Genomic DNA, 17588 nt, shown 5'->3' on the forward strand with positions numbered 1-17588 from the left:
ACTGTGGTATTGCTATGTTTGCTTTAGTAAAAATCGGAGTACTTCCACCACTGTTTAATTCTCTTTTGTTGTGTGCATTATTAGGCTTCCTGTTTGATATTGTGCTAAATTCGTTTTACTTGTAAAGCACTTTGAAATGTTGCTTGGAAAAGTAAATACATATACCTTTACATACATACTCTATTAAAATACATAGTGTAGTAATGTTTGGGCAAGTGGCATACTGCATTTTCAGGCTTCCAGTTGTAAGCAATATTGTTGTGTTTTAGCTGATCCAAAGGTGGCACAAAGTCTACTTTCAAATACTTGTTGGTTGTTTCAACAGTCATGATGCATCTTATGATATGAGTATATGTCATTTTTATTTTATTTTATTGTAAAAAAAATTAAAAATAAAATAGCCTACATATTAACTAGTAACTAAAGCAGTCAGAACATGTTCCTCAAAACTACTAAATCTCCCATTCCGCCTCTAGAATTTACGCCAATTCTCCTCATAAAGAAATTTGAACAGAAAAGAGCTGTGACAGCCACATGGATAGATCTGAATGCAGTGGGAGGAACCCAATTATCCTGTACCTAGTTCTCATTCTATGCACATCTAGGTCCTCAGAGTATTGCACAATGTAACAGAAGAGGGGTATTGCATAATGGCAGACCCAGCAGGGCATTGGGCATGATGGATAATAGGCCACTATTCTCCCGTTGTTGCAAGACTTAAATACTTAATCAGTGCAATTACACACAACACCATGGAAGTATACAACTATGAAAATGTAAATAAGTTGTGCAATAAACCTGTTATAAATCCCCAATTAATAGTTATACCGTAATATGACAGACTGGGAGACTAACCAATCCAGCGGTTGAGTGGGCGGGGTTTGTCTTAAGAATTAGCCAATCTCTAAACATGGAAGCAAATATTTCACTCAAAGAACGGCTGAATTGTAGGTCACTTCGACCTGTGTAGTTACATGTAGCCATAGTAGCATGTCCTCAATACTAAATTAGTGACCAGGATTTTCACTAGAGATGTGGTTGAATGTTGCGGGCAGGTGCATAGAAATATCCCACTTCTCCTTGTCAAAAAAAGGCGTAAAATCTCGGAGCTAACTCGCTGTACACGGGGGCGTTCAGCCTAGAGCAAAAACTTCCGCAAGGACTTTTTTCAGGGTTTAAATTCACGCAAAAATTCCCAAAATGGAGATCCACGAAGGGGCAGCGGCAGCAGGCGACAGCGTGCTTGACTTTTCCCACTTGAGTCTGAACACTTTTAGCGTTGACACTATCAGCGAGGAAAGGAAAAGGGACACCAAACAGCTCTACCTGAACTACAACCGGCTACCGTCGCTCCCCTCGTCAATCAGCCTATTCTGCAACCTCGAGTTTTTGGACATCAGCAACAACGGACTGTCGGCCATCTGTGAGGGCATTACGCGACTGAGCAGGCTGAAAACACTGATAGCGAAGAACAACCGCCTGGACGAGTTTTCGCTGCCCAAAGAGTTCGGCTCTCTGCAGCTGGAGGTGTTGAACTTCAGTGGGAACCGATTTGAGGAGATCCCGCTTCAGTGTATGAAGCTGCTGCGTCTGCAGTCGCTTTCACTCGGCGGAAACAGACTGAAAAGTATACCTGCAGAGATAGAAAATCTAACCAGGTAGGTCGTGGAGGGTAACAAATACCACAAACAGTAACGTTAATGGTTAGCTAACGTTAACTTAACACAGTTGTTAAAAGTCCAAATCAGTATCTAGAAAGGCAAGGTATCCAGCAAGCGACCACTGTCAAAATAACGTGAACTTAACGTTACACTCACATTTACTCTGTTGCTAACTAACTGCTAGCTGGGTTCTAGTTAGCGGTTACGTGGTGTAATCGAAGATAAGTAGGTTATAGATAACGTACTGATAAGTCGTAATAATGGACTGAGTGGAGACGAAGAGGCCAATAAAATGACCTCAGATTCTATTATTTTATGTATTAGAACACCTCAGATTATATTATTGAGGAAAGGAAATTGTGATTGGCATCTTTCACATGTATATGGCAGACAATAGACCAAATGATTTATCAAATAGTTGAGTAAGTAATCAAGAGTATCAACTGACAGTGAGTAAGTAGCCAAACATTAGTCCCTTTATTCTCTATATTGCAAAAGATGATCCTGATGAAGGAAGTCTTCTCTGCTTACTTTCAGCTTTTATCTGTTGCAGTTGTTATATATGTTGCATAAGCTCCATATGAAAAGTTTTCACTCCCCTTTTATCAGTTGTGTCATAGAAAGTAGAAAAGCGTGATCTATACTTCTGTGTTGAATCAACGGCGTAGCCTACGCGTAGCCCTGTATCCTAAGAAGTAGCCTACGCTATAGCCTGACGTGCACCTCCTTAAAAATGTAACTACACATCGGGGTGGCGTATAACAACTGTGATTGGTCGGTAGCCCCACAATGCCTCTGAGCCGACAGGAAGTGCCCCGTGCTTTGAAGTAACTTTTACTAGTGGTCAAACCCGCAGCTGTAATACGGTGGATCAATGTATTTGAACGTCACAACCCAAGCGAAATGAGTCGTTTCACTATCAGACTGTGATCCATTCAGTCAATAACATTTGAAAAGTCGAACGTATATAATTTTACCCACGTTCAAGTTAGCAGAGGGCTAAACTGGAAGTTAGCCTGCTTCGCTGGCAACAGTCAACACAGTGGACACTGTAGCTTTACCGCCAATTAGTGTTAATTGCAGAAAAACACAGACACCGATGCACAAGTATAAATGCATGGCTACGTGCGTAGCTGACGCCATAGGCTACGGACAAAGAAGTATAAATCATAAATCACACTTTAGTCACACTGCTGTTTCACATGAGGCAGCTGACCCACCTATTTAATCAAGCAACAAAATGTAAAACCATTTACAGTATCCATTACACAGTGACACCCAGGCGACCTGTAGCTTTTTTATGGGGTTAATAGTATTTACCACTTTCACTTTTACATCTATTTGTATGTGTCATGTTAATTTCCTGAGAGTTTATCCTGTAAACACCATGATTCATAGTGTGTGCACTGTGCAGGATAACTGTCGGTACTGTTCCACTAAGTATTCCTGGACTGGTTTTGGAGATATTCAAACTAACAGTACTTACTAATGCAGGAAAGTGGTAGTGTCATGGAAAATATTTGAGATACAGTCATTATTATAGTAAAATGTATTCAAAGAAATTTACACATAAAATTACTGCAAATAAAGGCGGAGACACGTGGCCATGCAGGAGAGAAAAATAGTCTTCTAGTATATCTAACAATTCTGTAAAGAAAAAAAAGTATGGGGAAAGAACATGACTGATTACAAAACAGACAAGAGAATTGAGACAAATGGAACTCATTTTAAAACAGCAGCAAACAGTTATCGTGTGCATTTTGCTGCAGCAGTCTTTTTAAGGCTTTTTTCCTGTTGATAGAAAAGGAGGCACGAAAGTGGAGGCGCTATGGGATTATTTCTGTTTTACTCAGTTTAACAGTAGAAAGTGATGTGACCCACTGTCGGAGATCAAACACTCAAGCCTCTTCACTTCATCACACACACATACAAACACACTAGTATCGCCCAATCACTAATGAAGTGAGTAAGAGGATGAAAAAAAGTTTGGTAGGATATCAGGCTTCTCTACATAAGTAAAAATAACACAGAATAATCGATTGCATAAGTGTTCACCCCCTGGCCACTGTTTATCAAGACAACTAAGAAAGTGTCCTCATTGGGTAAGTATTGTATTTTATAATAAGATAGTTTTTCTCAAAATTTAAATTCCCTATTATTTTGATGCCAACAACTAATGGAAATACTTAAATAGTCTTTATATTGGCTATCTGGCTTGAATTTCCTATTAAAGGATTTTTATTATTAATTAATAATCAAGCACCAATGTATAATTTCCAGCCTATAGTTTTATTTGCATTACATTTAATGTGGCACCAAATGTTATAGATGTTTCTTTCACAATGAAGTTAGTGTTGTTGATAATCCTGAAATGTTCCCTCTGGAGGGGAAATTTACTTCAGTTAGAGCAGCACAGACAGATAGTACAATGTACAGATAGCTACATAGTTAAACCTAAGATAAAATAGATACATTATAAGTCAAAACTCAATCTTCCAGGCTATAGCAGTACACATATGGTCCCCACAACTGGTGTTGTATATGAACTGTGCAATATCATCCCAAGCAAAGTGACTTGCTTTATTAAACTTAGAGTAAATCCGGTGTATTTGGAAGCATACATATTGACTGATGCACATAATCATGTGTTATGATTAGTGCTGGGCAACAATTAAATCTCGTGATTTTCTTTTTCTTAGTTATGCACAAAATTGAATAATGAATTCTAAAGTAGTGTATTGCCCACTTTTAAATTAAATGTTCTGCTGTATGATCAAAATGGCGGCTGCCTGCTGAGACTCGGCGCAACACTCTCCCAAAACGTTCAAATAAACCTTGGTACGTGTGACAAGATTGTTATGTAAAGAAGGACATTTTCAGCTTAAACCTATATCTTGTCAATGCGAGAAACAAGATAGTCGTCTGCAGCCAAACAACATATTATGACTGAAGTAAACAAGCAGCTGGGTGAAAACAATGCGACCCTGACTCAGGCCATTGATGATTTAATGGCCAAATACTTCAAAGAGACTGACGAGAAAGCCGAATCACGCATCAACAGGCTTGAGAAGCGAATTGACAGTATGCATTCAACTTTATCCAAGCATCCAAGAAATACGGATAATAAGCTCAGATACAACCCAGTTAAAAGAGCGCGTGAGTGAGGCTGAACAAACTGTCTGACAGTGTGTGGAAACAATGCACAAATATCAAGCAAAACTCACAGAAATGGAGGAGAAAAGAAGGAGTTGAAGGTGCAAATGCTCTGGATTATCTGCAAGAACACCTTCCCAAGTGGTACCCTGCTCTCGCTGACACCAGCTCCGGAGCTGATGTGATGTCACCGGCTTGGACGTCTGCCCAAGCCAGGTACCGGGAATAAGCCACGGAGACCACGGCCGCTGATTATCAGATGTTTCCGGTACACTGACAGGGATCGTATCCTCAAAGAATCCAGGAAAAATCCCCCAGAAGTGGCTAATATCCAACTTCAGTTTGCCGCGGACTACAGCGAGGCCACTTCAAAGCATCGTAAATCATGCTACAAGGTGATGCATTAAGCCCATACAAAGGGGTTTCAGGCTTTCCATCTGTACCCCGCGACAATAAAGTTCACCAAAGGGAATGACAATCATCTATTTCAAAACGCAAGTAAGGCTGAGCTTTTCATTTCAACTATAGAGGACTAAAGTAACTCCAGCGCAGTGACTTGGTAAGGCTGCTATGAGGCAATTTTATTTAGACTTTTTGTCTTGCACTTATGAACATTTGATGATTTTTTCTTAGTTTGTCACAATGACTGTCACTTTGCTAAAATTCCTGGGAGACTGGAACTATTATGAGCACTGACTTATTTTATGAATGGGAGGGTGGGGGGAGGGATGAGTGGGGGATGAGTGGGAAGGGAATGTTCAATCACCAATATTTTGTTTTGGTGAATTTAATAAATTTTTTATTAATATTGGGGAAAATATTGCCAAATCAATTGATACATCTAACCAAAGTCAAAATGCTACCTGTAGAATGGAAAGTAGATTAATGCAGTTCATGTTCCTGGGTGAGGTTCAGGAAAATGATATTTTGTCTATTGTTAACAAATGTGAAAATAAAACATCTACTGATAGTGATGGACTTGACATGACCATTGTGAAAAGGACCATTGTCTGTATGATTAAACCACTGACTTTTATTTGTAATTTGTCTATACATTAGGGTGTCTTTCCTGAGAAGATGAAGGTCGCTAAAGTTGTTCCACTTTTTAAAAATGGAGATGTACATCACTTCAACAAATACAGACCAGTGTCATTGCTCTCTGTTTTCTAAAATCCTTGAAAAGTGGTTTGCTCAAAAACTAAATACTTTTTTAGAAAAACATAAATTAATTACTGAAAAACAATATGGCTTTAGAGTAAAAAGATCAACAGCTTTAGCATGAATTAAAAATCACATCTGCAACTGAGAATAAGCAATACACAGTGGGGGTCTTCATCGACCTAAGCAAAGCATTCGACACCATAAATCACAGTCTGCTATTGTCAAAATCATACAACTATGGCATCAGGGGTCCAGCTCATCAATGGCTTAAAAGTTAACTCAACAATCGACAGCAGTTTGTTCAAATTAATGATCAAAGTTAAAAGATATAATATGTGGAGTTCCACAAGGGTCTGTTTTAGGCCCGTTACTTTTTATTTTGTTCATTAATGACCTCTGTGAAGTGTCTAAAATATTACAGTTTTTGTTGTTTGCTGATGATACTAATATTTTTTTACTCTGGAAATAATCTGTCAGAAATTACTGAAAAAGTTCAGAAATGGTAAAAAATTAGGAAATGGTTTGACAAAAACAAATTATGTTTAAATTGGGAGAAAACAAAATACATGATTTTTGGTAATCGAAAAAAGAACGAAAATGTAAGAATAGCAATTGAAAGCACTAATATTGAAAGAGTTGATGAGATAAAATTTTTAGGTGTTACTTTGGATGATAAATTAAATTGGAAAGCTCACATAGATTATAATAAGAGTAAAGTTTGTAAAAGTATTGGGGTCTTGTATAAAGTTAAAGATGTTTTAGACTATTCTTCGTTGCATATGTTGTACAATTCCCTGATACTCCCATATTTTACATACTGCACTGAAGTCTGGGGTAATACATACCCTAGTAACACAAAACCTCTGTTTTTGTTACAGAAAAAAGCATTAAGGATCATCAACAAGACAGGCTACAGAGAACACACCAATAGTTTATTTGTAAATTTTGGACTTCTAAAATTCAAAGATTTGGTTCTGCCTATGGTTTTACAAAATTTATTCACTCTCATATCAGAGGAAGATGGCCATAGAAGGCAATATTATTTTACTCTTTTTGCACGTACTACACAAAAACAGATGTGTTTGTCTATTTACGGAGTTAAACTGTGGAACACCTTGGACTATGAACTGAAGTGCTGCAAAAGTGTTTGTAAATTTAAGAATTTGTATAAGAAAAAAATACAGGAATGTTACAGGAAAAATGATGCTAAACACGTTTAAAAAGGCAGAAAAAAAAGATGAAAATTAAGTGTAAAGATAGATATTACTGAAAATGTTGATTGGGGAGAGGATTGGGGTTGATCCATTCATAAAGTGGCTGTTTTTCTGTTTATTTTGATGTGCACAAAAAGCAACAGGCTACTACAAGATTTTTCTTATTCCTGTTCCTTTTTTTTTCGCTCATGAAAAAAATTTAATTATATATATATATATATATATATATTTATACACACACACATATGTGTGTGTGTGTGTGTGTGTGTGTGTGTGTGTGTGTTTATTGTTGGTCTGAAAGAAAGCCGAACAAAATGTTGTAAAACGGCATGAATGAAATAAATAAATGAAAGTGCAAAAACACGTGGTTTTCCAAACACTTTAAACAAATAAGGTGCTTTTTTTTTACCAGCAGTATTCCCTTTACACAGTAGCAATAAAATATTTCTTTTAAATCTCAACTTAAACATTAATGTAATGAAATCAAATATAAAACGAAAGCTATCTAACACAGGGCATTACCTTTTATAGCTTGTTAAAACAAGTTAGTCCAGAGCCATGATCATAACACAGTTTACATTACAGTTAACACATGTTTAATGTTACTGTACAGACAGGTGTATTGATAAAGTATTGTCTTTGTACTTGCGAAGGTTTTATCGCACATACTTACAGTAACGAGCGTAGCTGTCATCAACTAATGTTACAGTAGTTTGGAGCTAACTTAACCCTCACCGTATTCCATGGCGACGGCACAGCCTCTCGCTCTGCTGCCGCTGTGTGTGTGTGTGTGTGTGTGTGTGGGAGCCGACATCTAAATTAGATTTGACGCTCGAGACTTAACGTTACATCATAGGACCCGCAAGTCTGGATAGCAGTATCGATAAGCTCGAACCTTATTGATTTTCGGGTTTTGAGAAATTTTGGAACCGGTTCCTTTTGGAACTGGGGTCTCGATCCCCTTCACTAGTGCAGGTGCCAAGTCCTGTTGGAAAATGAAATCTGCATCTCCATAAAGTTGGTCATCAGCAGGAAGCATGAAGTGCTCTAAAACTTCCTGGTAGACGGCTGCGTTGACCTTGGACCTCAGAAAACACAGTGGACCAACACCAGCTGACATGGCACCCCAAACCATCACTGTGGAAACTTTACACTGGACTTGGATTCTGGATTCTGTGCCTCTCCTCTCTTCCTCCAGACTCTGGGACCTTGATTTCCAAAGGAAATGCAAAATTTACTTTCATCAGAGAACATAACTTTGGACCACTCAGCAGCAGTCCAGTCCTTTTTGTCTTTAGCCCAGGCGAGACTTCTGACGCTGTGTCTTGTTCAAGAGTGGCTTGACACAAGGAATGCGACAGCTGAAACCCATGTCTTGCATACGTCTCTGCGTGGTGGTTCTTGAAGCACTGACTCCAGCTGCAGTCCACTCTTTGTGAATCTCCCCCACATTTTTGAATGGGTTTTGTTTCACAATCCTCTCCAGGGTGCGGTTATCCCTATTGCTTGTACACTTTTTTCTACCACATCTTTTCCTTCCCTTCGCCTCTCTATTAATGTGCTTGGACACAGAGCTCTGTGAACAGCCAGCCTCTTTAGCAATGACCTTTTGTGTCTTGCCCTCCTTGTGCAAGGTGTCAATGGTCGTCTTTTGGACAGCTGTCAAGTCAGCAGTCTTCCCCATGATTGTGTAGCCTGCAGAACTAGACTGAGAGACCATTTAAATGCCTTTGCAGGTGTTTTGAGTTAATTAGCTGATTAGAGTGTGGCACCATGTGTCTTCAATATTGAACCTTTTCACAATATTCTAATTTTCTGAGATACTGATTTTGGGGTTTAAATTAGTTGTCAGTTAAAAGGAATGAACACTTGAAATATATCAGTCTGTGTGGAATGAATGTATACATTATACAAGTTTCACTTTTTGAATGGAATTACTGAAATAAATCAAAGCTAACCAGCTAGGATCATCACAAACAGACAGACAAGACAGTAATACTGAACCTGTCGTTTATGTGGAACAGCAAAGCTAATGTTACTCACCTGTCCAGCAGAAACAGAGCAACCTCAGCATCGGTTTCCATTCCTTTCTAATCTCGTAGATTTATCCGGCATTGAAACCCCTCACAGATGTTAACACAGGTCTTCCCCACACCTGGTCATATAACTTCTTTCACAGTTCCTCAGACCTTTCCCTCTGTGACTGTTTCTCAGTCCTCTTCACAGCTAAAGTCCCGTAACGAGTCCAGAGGGCTGTTTCACAAAACCAAGATAGCAGATTAAGCCGGGATTTTCCAGATATCCTGCCTGAATTAAGCCGTGACTCCGTTTCACGAAAGCAGTAGCATTTAAGTTACCATGGCGATTTATTCTGTGCAGCTAGCCTGCTCCAGACCAGGCTAACAGCCAGGCTTAGTTAATCCTAGTCCCTTATCTGTTCAGTCAGCGGTCACGCTGATCAGAGTGTTTTTTTCCCCCAGTTATTCCATGTTCTTTTGTATTTGTTTTGCATATTTTTAATTAGCCTGTATTAAAATAGCAGTTTGTGGTTATAAGGTTTCATAATTGGAGAAGACGCGTGCACCATACTTTTCACACAAGGAGCATCAGCGAGTAGGTTTACGTGGAATGAAAGCACATGTAAAGAAAAATGATAAATAAAATAAAAGGTAACTCAGGCACAGTAATAAGAAAGTGTGGCAGCCAATAGTGGACCGACTGAATGTGTGAGAACCTAAAAATATCACTGCTCTTAACTGAAACTCAGTCATAATTGTAATGTTATATTGTGCCTTAAAAATGAGCACCGGATGTTATATGTCACTCAAGAAATTTATGGCACACACACTATATAGGAGATATATATAGGCCTAAATAATTTTCATTAGGTTTCATAATTGAATAAAACTCCCAAATTACAGTCCCACTTCAGTAAGGAGACTATATTGTGCACTGTTTATTCATGAAATAACAGGGAGGGGACACCACAATGTTTTTTGACCTTTTTTTTCTCCCTGGGATCACTCGTCTGCTGGGAGCTTGGGAGAGAAAACAATGATTAATACATCATGCTACAGTTATGCTACAATGTGCTTTGCAATGATCACCTCTCCTTGTAGTTGCTGGATTTCCAATTTCCTCAGTGCTTCTTTTTATCTCCATATCTAGGTCCAAGTCCTGTTTATAATTTTGTTAATTTTTTCAAGTGTGTGTAGTTCAGACATCAGACAGTTTGTAAAACACATTAATTAGCACAGCAGGAATTGTTCACCTGTGAGTGTCCTTATACTTAAACTAAATTGCCAGACTGGCTGTCAGACTGTAGGACCACAGCCTCAGGGTCAAATATCATACAGTATTTTCTATGAGCAACACATCACTGACTTATTATCTATTATCCATACTGACTTAACAAGTACACCATTTTCACACACAATTGACATATCTCCAGCCTCTCTAACAAAGAATACTATACACATTTATATATATACACACACACACACACACACACACACACTATTTTTACACTATTTATTACTCTATATTTGTTAAAAATGTTGCTTGCAATAAAAAAAATGGTAAATAACGGAAAAGGCTTTAAGAAAGGTTTATTTGCACAAAAATAAAACATGCAATGCAATGTAAACATAGAAGAAACATATGTGCATTGTCCAAAAAAAGTAACTTAAGCTAAAAGAACAAGCTTCTGATTACTGCATTATATTGTTATATTTTGAATTGTAACCTGCCAGCTGAATTTTGTGTTTCCTTTTTATAAAAATAAAGACATTTCCACCACAAATTGGTGCAGAATATTTCTCCAGAAGTCAGAAAATTAAGTGTTTAATGTTCAAAAACATCTGGGGGAGGACCCTTAGACTCCCCACTCATATATCTCAGCATTGAATACTTCAAAATAGGGTTAAATGGTCACATGGTCACACCCCTAATCTGAGCTCTTCCCCACCACTTTTCAACACAAAGTTACTTTTTCTATCTGTCTATCTGTATATATACACAATACTATGAGTAAAAGAAATGCTTGTTTTGAATTGCCGCTATAAATACAATTTAATTGAATAGATAGTATGTTGATTAGTGGTTGTAATTAATACATTTGCTGAGTGACATATTAATGTCCACTGCTCAATTTTAAGGTCTGACATAATGTTACCATTCATGGTAACATTTTAATTATGACAGCTTCAGTTAGGAGCAGTGACACTTTTAGCTACTTACTTATTAAGTCGGTCCTCTATTCTCTGCCACACTTTTTCTCGCTCTTTTAATACTTCTTTCTTTACTTTTTAAAAAATTATGTGCATTTTTTCATCATAAACCTTCTTTACACATAGTGAGTAACAGCGAATAAAGTATGCTGCACACGTCTTTAATGCGTTTCAATATCAATGAATCTGTGATCGACCGTGTGGTCTCTTGAAGAAAGCTGTTAACGCCCATTTATCTGAATTACTTACACCTGGCTTGACATAGTTGCACCTTCTGAGCCTGGTTTGGCCTTTGTGAAACTGATAAAGCCAGGTGCACTGATCACACTAGATCAAGTCTAGCTTTATCTCTTATCCTGGATTTCTAAATTCTGCTTTTGTGAAACAGCCCTCAGCATGTTCGAATGTTCCGCTCTTTGTTTACATTCTCTCTCCCACTGCTTTGAGCGCGCCACCGCCACCTGCTGCTCGCTCTGAGCAGCTTTGTTTGTGCTCAATTTACCGGAAAACTGGACACATACAGTCTAAACATGAGCGAATACTGTGGAACAGTTCTATGAAATAATATGTCTTGATGTGTGTAGAGAAGAGAACATGACCCTGGGTTTCTTAGGTGGAATGGCCCCCAAAAAAGGCTTTGGTGTAGTATACTTGTGAAAATTGACGGTTTTGTATATTGTCCTTAATACACACTATAAGTTACCACTCTCAATATCTGGCAGCTGATTTCTGTCACTGTGTCGGGGAGGGCATGGACTAGACCCTGGATGTCTCAGTTCCCGTCACAGAGGGGGCTAGTCGGTGCTCAGCCACCAAGGACAGTATAATGGCTTCCTGTCTCGTAGTCGCTGTGTCATCAGTTCCTGCAGGCAGATGGCCTGACAGCTTACTTTCGCTGACCAGCCATCCATTGCACACTCCCTGTCTCTCTGTTCCACTCCCAATTACTCCCCTGTGTACTCCATAGTTCCATTAACCTACTAGGGTGCTTTTGTTTTGTTAAGACCAAAAACATGTACATATCAGTTTAGTTTAGTTAGTTTAGGAAGCAGATGTTCCCTGGTCATCACATATGTAATCAAGTTTATCTTTTGTAAAGAAAATTATTATGTAAATTTATTCCATGTATTCACTTTTTTATAGTGCCACTCTTCCAGTGAGTGGGAGATGCATAGATGTGTGTGCTGTACAGAACATGTCCTGATGATCAGAGCTAATTTTGGACCTGTATTTGTTGCTGTACCCGTTAACCTCTGTCTTTGTTTTTTTTTGATGATTTCTAAGCATGACCCCCACAAACAAATTTCAACACACAGAAACACAAGCGCACTGACACATTGAAACCGTGCACCTTTAGCTCCCCCTTGTGGTATGAATTAGTTTTAATCACTCTGTTTTGTTGACCAGAGCAATGTTCTCTTTAAGCATTATTAAACATGGCTATAGCATGACTTTGGTGGCGACAACGGTTTGTTTGAATAATATAAGATTTTATACTTTAAAGTACTGTTTTCTAAGTCTGGCTCCTGACCCCCCCTTAATCACAGGACCAAATGATGTTGTACAAAATGATCAGCTAAATGATGTCAAGTGATCTCTCCCATTAAAATATCTTCATTGCAAAATATCTTCATCCCCTTTGGCCTGTAAAATTCTGTGTTTTTCTTTTTTCAAACTCTAGCTTACGTTAAAACAAACTCGACCTCAGCCAAACCACAGCAGTAGTCAATAAAATGCAGTTTGAGAAAAATAATTGGGATTAATTTAATTTGGGATGCCATAAAATAGAGCATCTAAAACAAAATTAAATCACTGTTATACTGTGAGGTATTATTCAGAGGTAAAGGATATTCAAAATAGACTGTCTTCCTCTTTCTGATTTTTTTTTCTGTTAGTCTGGAGCTGTTGTATCTGGGTGGAAACCTCATCTCAGCCATTCCTCCAGAAGTGGCCAACCTGCCCTACCTGAGCTACCTGGTCCTATGTGACAACCGCATCCAAAGTGTCCCCCCGCAGCTCACCAGGTAACTGCACATACACCACCAATATCTTACCAGTGTAACCGGCAGTAAACCTTAGAGATTACATAGCTAGATATGTATATGATAGTGATTGCCCTGCCTGGATCCTGTAGTCATGTTTCATAGGTGACAACGTTTCAAAGTGCCTCTCTGTCTACTTTTAGGCTTCACTCGCTGCGATCTTTAAGTCTCCACAACAACTTGCTCACTTATCTGCCGAGGGAGATCCTCTGCCTGGTGCACCTGCAAGAGCTCAGTCTCCGGGGCAACCCGCTGGTGGTGCGCTTTGTCAAGGAGATGACCTACGACCCCCCGTCATTGCTAGAGTTAGCAGGACGTACTGTTAAGAGCAGAAATATTCCCTATTCCCCCTGCGACCTGCCCTCAAACCTGGTGCGCTACCTTGACTTGGCCAGCAAGTGCCCCAACCCCAAGTGTGCCGGTAAAAACACTATTTTTCACAGTATCTGAATAAAATGCACAGATTGATGTTGTGCTGTTTTTTTCTGTGAGATGTTAGGACTTTTTGCCAATTCTCAAGAGTGATGATGCTCGTGGTCTTTCGGCCGTTTCATTTTTCATTTTTCCACCGATATGTGATTATGCATGGTTAGGTTCTCAATCAGTCGCAGATGTCTACCAGTTGTGACTTCTTTAAACTAGGGCTGGGCAATAAAACAAAAACAATAATTATTGCGATATAATGTTCAATAAATGTTTGATTTTTTTCTCATTCATATTTGTTGAAAAAATATTTAATTGTTATTGTTTTGAAAGTTCTACTTCAGATTTGTTAAGTGATCCACTTTTTGGCACCAATCATTTGTCATGTTCTGACCATAAAGAAAAGAAAACTACAATTAACCATCTAGATTCTTCAACTTTCACTCAGGAATCAGCCTTTAAACTTAAAGAAATAATGATTTATCATTTATCATTTATCATGATTATCAATATTGAATATGTATTTGTTTACCTTACTGAACAGAGATCTGAAGAAGTAAAAAGTATCCAGTTATTTACCAGAACAAAAGGCAAAGATTAGAAAAACATCTGATATATAAATACTATTTGTGTAGCATAATGTTTTGGCGACCCGGCAACCCTGTACACAGGATAAGCAGTTGACTATGAGTGAGTGATGTTTTGGAAACTCCTTAATTTTGTTGTATGGGTGACCCAGTCAGCAGGTTGAGAACCACTGTCGTAACATTTGCTGTGTTTGTTTTTGCCTTTACTGTTTGCTGCCTGTTTGGACCGTCTTGCTTACATCTGAGTTTATGACGGTGATTTCATGTATGAATATTGTTTCACAGAACAATACAAGCCGCTGACGTGCCACCTGAACCTAGCTTTCTTTTTCCTGTCACTCTCGACTTTCTCCAGGCGTCTACTTTGATTCATGCGTGCGCCAGATCAAATTTGTGGACTTCTGTGGAAAGTACCGGCTGCCCCTCATGCACTACCTGTGCTCCCCAGAATGCACCTCTCCCTGCAGCTCCAACCCCCCAAGCGATGCGTCGGAATCAGAGGATGAGAGCAGCGTGCCCGCTTACCGCCTGCAGCGGGTGCTTCTAGGATAGTACGACATGGAGGAGCCCCTGACTCTCTCATCTGGCCAAGCCCAGCCCAATCAGTCTTTCACTGTGTTCAGCATTTATACAGAGATGAACTTGGCTGTCAGACTTTACTACACATAAACACACACAAAAACACTAATACCGTTCTACAGGCAGCCTAAGTGGAGGTATCTAACACACAGAATGTGAGCAGCACTTCCCATTGTGGCCCTGAAAACATTGTTTTGGAATGGAATCCCTCACTCACCACACACCACTCTACATAACATGAGTCAAAGAAACATATCTCCCATGTAGCCTTGCAAATCCAATCTGTCAGTCATGGCTCCATGAGGGTGCTGGTCTCATGGTTGACCATAGGAGGGCAGTAAAACTCAGTGAAGACTGAAGGAGCGTCAGGATTCTTCTTTCTGTTTGTTCAGGGCAGCATACTTTATCCTTCATAGGACATGTGGTGCTTTTAGGTAGCTACAGCACATTATTCTAACATCTGCATTTTCTGAAAGTTTGGATATGAACAATGTGGGTTTTGTCCAACTGCTAGTTACACACAGCCTACTTTCATTGAAATGTCTCTTACCAGGTGAGCATCAAAGCTGCTTTGCCAACTAAGAAAAAAGGTCTGGGTCAGCAGAAACATTACAGTATTCTGAATTGATTGAGTACAATGTGTGAGATGGCCTTATTTACGCTGTGTGTGGTCCTGCTGGGGGAATGTTTCATGCAGTAAAGCCGTACAACGCAATATCAAAAGACCAAGGTTTATCTGTTTTTGCAGCACCGTGGTCATAGCACACCAGCCTTCAAAAATTTGTCGTTTTAAATTAACCCAGAGTATGGGTTATGTGAGGATGTGGAAGAAGGCTTGTCCAGGCTTACTCACAGGAAGTGGATGTGGGGTGGACCAGGGAAAACCGTTGCTATGCTAGCACAGAAACAATAGCTATTCAGCAAAACACAGTGGCAACCTTCATGTTTATGTTGAGGGCTGTCTGTTTTCTGTCTGCATACGAATATAGATGTGTGTTAACAGAGAGTTTGCGTTTTCTCAATTGACTTTTTTTTTTTTTTTAAACAGAAGGTTGTTCATTTCTAACAGGAAATTACTGTTTCTGTTCCTTGTTACATCTCTGCTTCATCTTCCTGCTTGTTTGGAAAGCTGGGAGATTTTATACCCTCTCAGGCAGTTCATGTCCATAAATGAGAAGGAGGAAAAACTACCCCTGGCTTCACAAGAGACTGAAGTGTTTAGAAAACAGAAGACCGCTCCTCTATGTTACAGTCACACCTATGCTAAAGCATTTTATAATGGTGACTTCTAACACAGCGAAACAGAGTTTGAAGAAACATGTATATAGTGATATATGCACCCTTAAATGTGATAAGATTAACATTATGAATTATAAAATCCTTTTTTGAGTGATTTTGTAGCCATCAGCTTAACAAAAGTAACGAGAAAAAGTAACTGCTTTTATAGAAATCCTTTTTCAAATGTTTGAATGCACTACATGTTTAAATGATCTGCAGAATAGACGGCACTTAACATAAGATATATTGAGATATTAGCTGTATTTACTTGTACTCCATTCAGATAATGTAAGTAGACTGTACAGATTATAATAACAATAAAGACTGATTGCAGAATCTTTCAATTGTGTTTGTAGTGTGACCTTTTATGATTTGATTCATGTGTTGATACCAAGAACATGTTGAAAACATTTCCATTTGACTGTTGTACCTTTTTTAAGTTTACATCGTATAAGCAGTTTTTCTTGCCAACTGCTAAAAGGCAAGATATCTATATATCGAACGTGGGTTTTTGTGCATAACAGATACACAGCAACTGTTGAAGAGTTTACAGAACCCAATCCAACCATTTTGTCGTTTTGAATGTGTCCAGGTTTCATTTGCATATGAAGGTGAGTTCATTATCGAGGCTGAATACTGAGAGACCTTTTCTGTAACCCAGAACCAAAAGATGCCAGGGCGAGTGCATTCTGCCTCGCACAATCTGCTAATCCTTTAACATCACCCGCCAATAGCCACTAACTACTTTGTTTCCCCTTCTCTAGTCTCTTTTCACCCTTTCTGTTTCCCTCTCAGCATCTCATTTAATTTCTTTTCACCTCACTGTTTCTTTCAGTCTGGCTGGCAAGAGTGATGTTTTGAGTTTCACATATTTTGTTTGTTTTGAATGGTCTTTGACCAAGTCACAGCTGGGTTCCAGTGTTTTTGCACCGTTTCTTTTCCCTGACCTCCTCTGACTATCTTTCAAAAACATGTGCATATACGACCCGTCTACCAACAGCCGGCACCTAGGAAACTTTCTAGCACATTGTGTGGAGTTAAATTACAGCAAAGGCTCGTGTGCACATGCGCTCACACATGCGCATGTTTTGTGTGTTAGAGAAGAGGATGCTGTCACAAATGCAACTTGAGACGGAACTGTGATGCAACCATGATGAACTGGAAGCAATGAGCTGTGACTGGCAGATGAGGAGAGGAGCTGTCCCCAACTCTCAAGCATCAAACCAGCTTCAGTTGAGGTTACACTCAAACTAAAGCGAGT

General features: G+C 39.0%; 1 protein-coding gene across 1 annotated transcript; it reads left to right on the forward strand.

Moving 5' to 3' along the window:
* The first annotated feature begins 918 nt into the window (after positions 1 to 918).
* Positions 919 to 16671, forward strand: lrrc58b (leucine rich repeat containing 58b). Its single transcript, XM_038720694.1, has 4 exons — positions 919 to 1658; positions 13314 to 13442; positions 13604 to 13881; positions 14826 to 16671. Exons 1-4 carry the CDS (start codon positions 1201 to 1203, stop codon positions 15020 to 15022), a joined length of 1062 nt encoding a protein of 353 aa, XP_038576622.1. The 5' UTR covers positions 919 to 1200; the 3' UTR covers positions 15023 to 16671.
* The last annotated feature ends 917 nt before the right edge of the window (positions 16672 to 17588 follow it).

Source organism: Micropterus salmoides, unplaced genomic scaffold (genome assembly GCF_014851395.1).
Source record: "Micropterus salmoides isolate LMB-PRFRI ecotype aquatic unplaced genomic scaffold, ASM1485139v1 Ms_hic_scaffold_15, whole genome shotgun sequence".
NCBI lineage: Eukaryota > Metazoa > Chordata > Actinopteri > Centrarchiformes > Centrarchidae > Micropterus > Micropterus salmoides.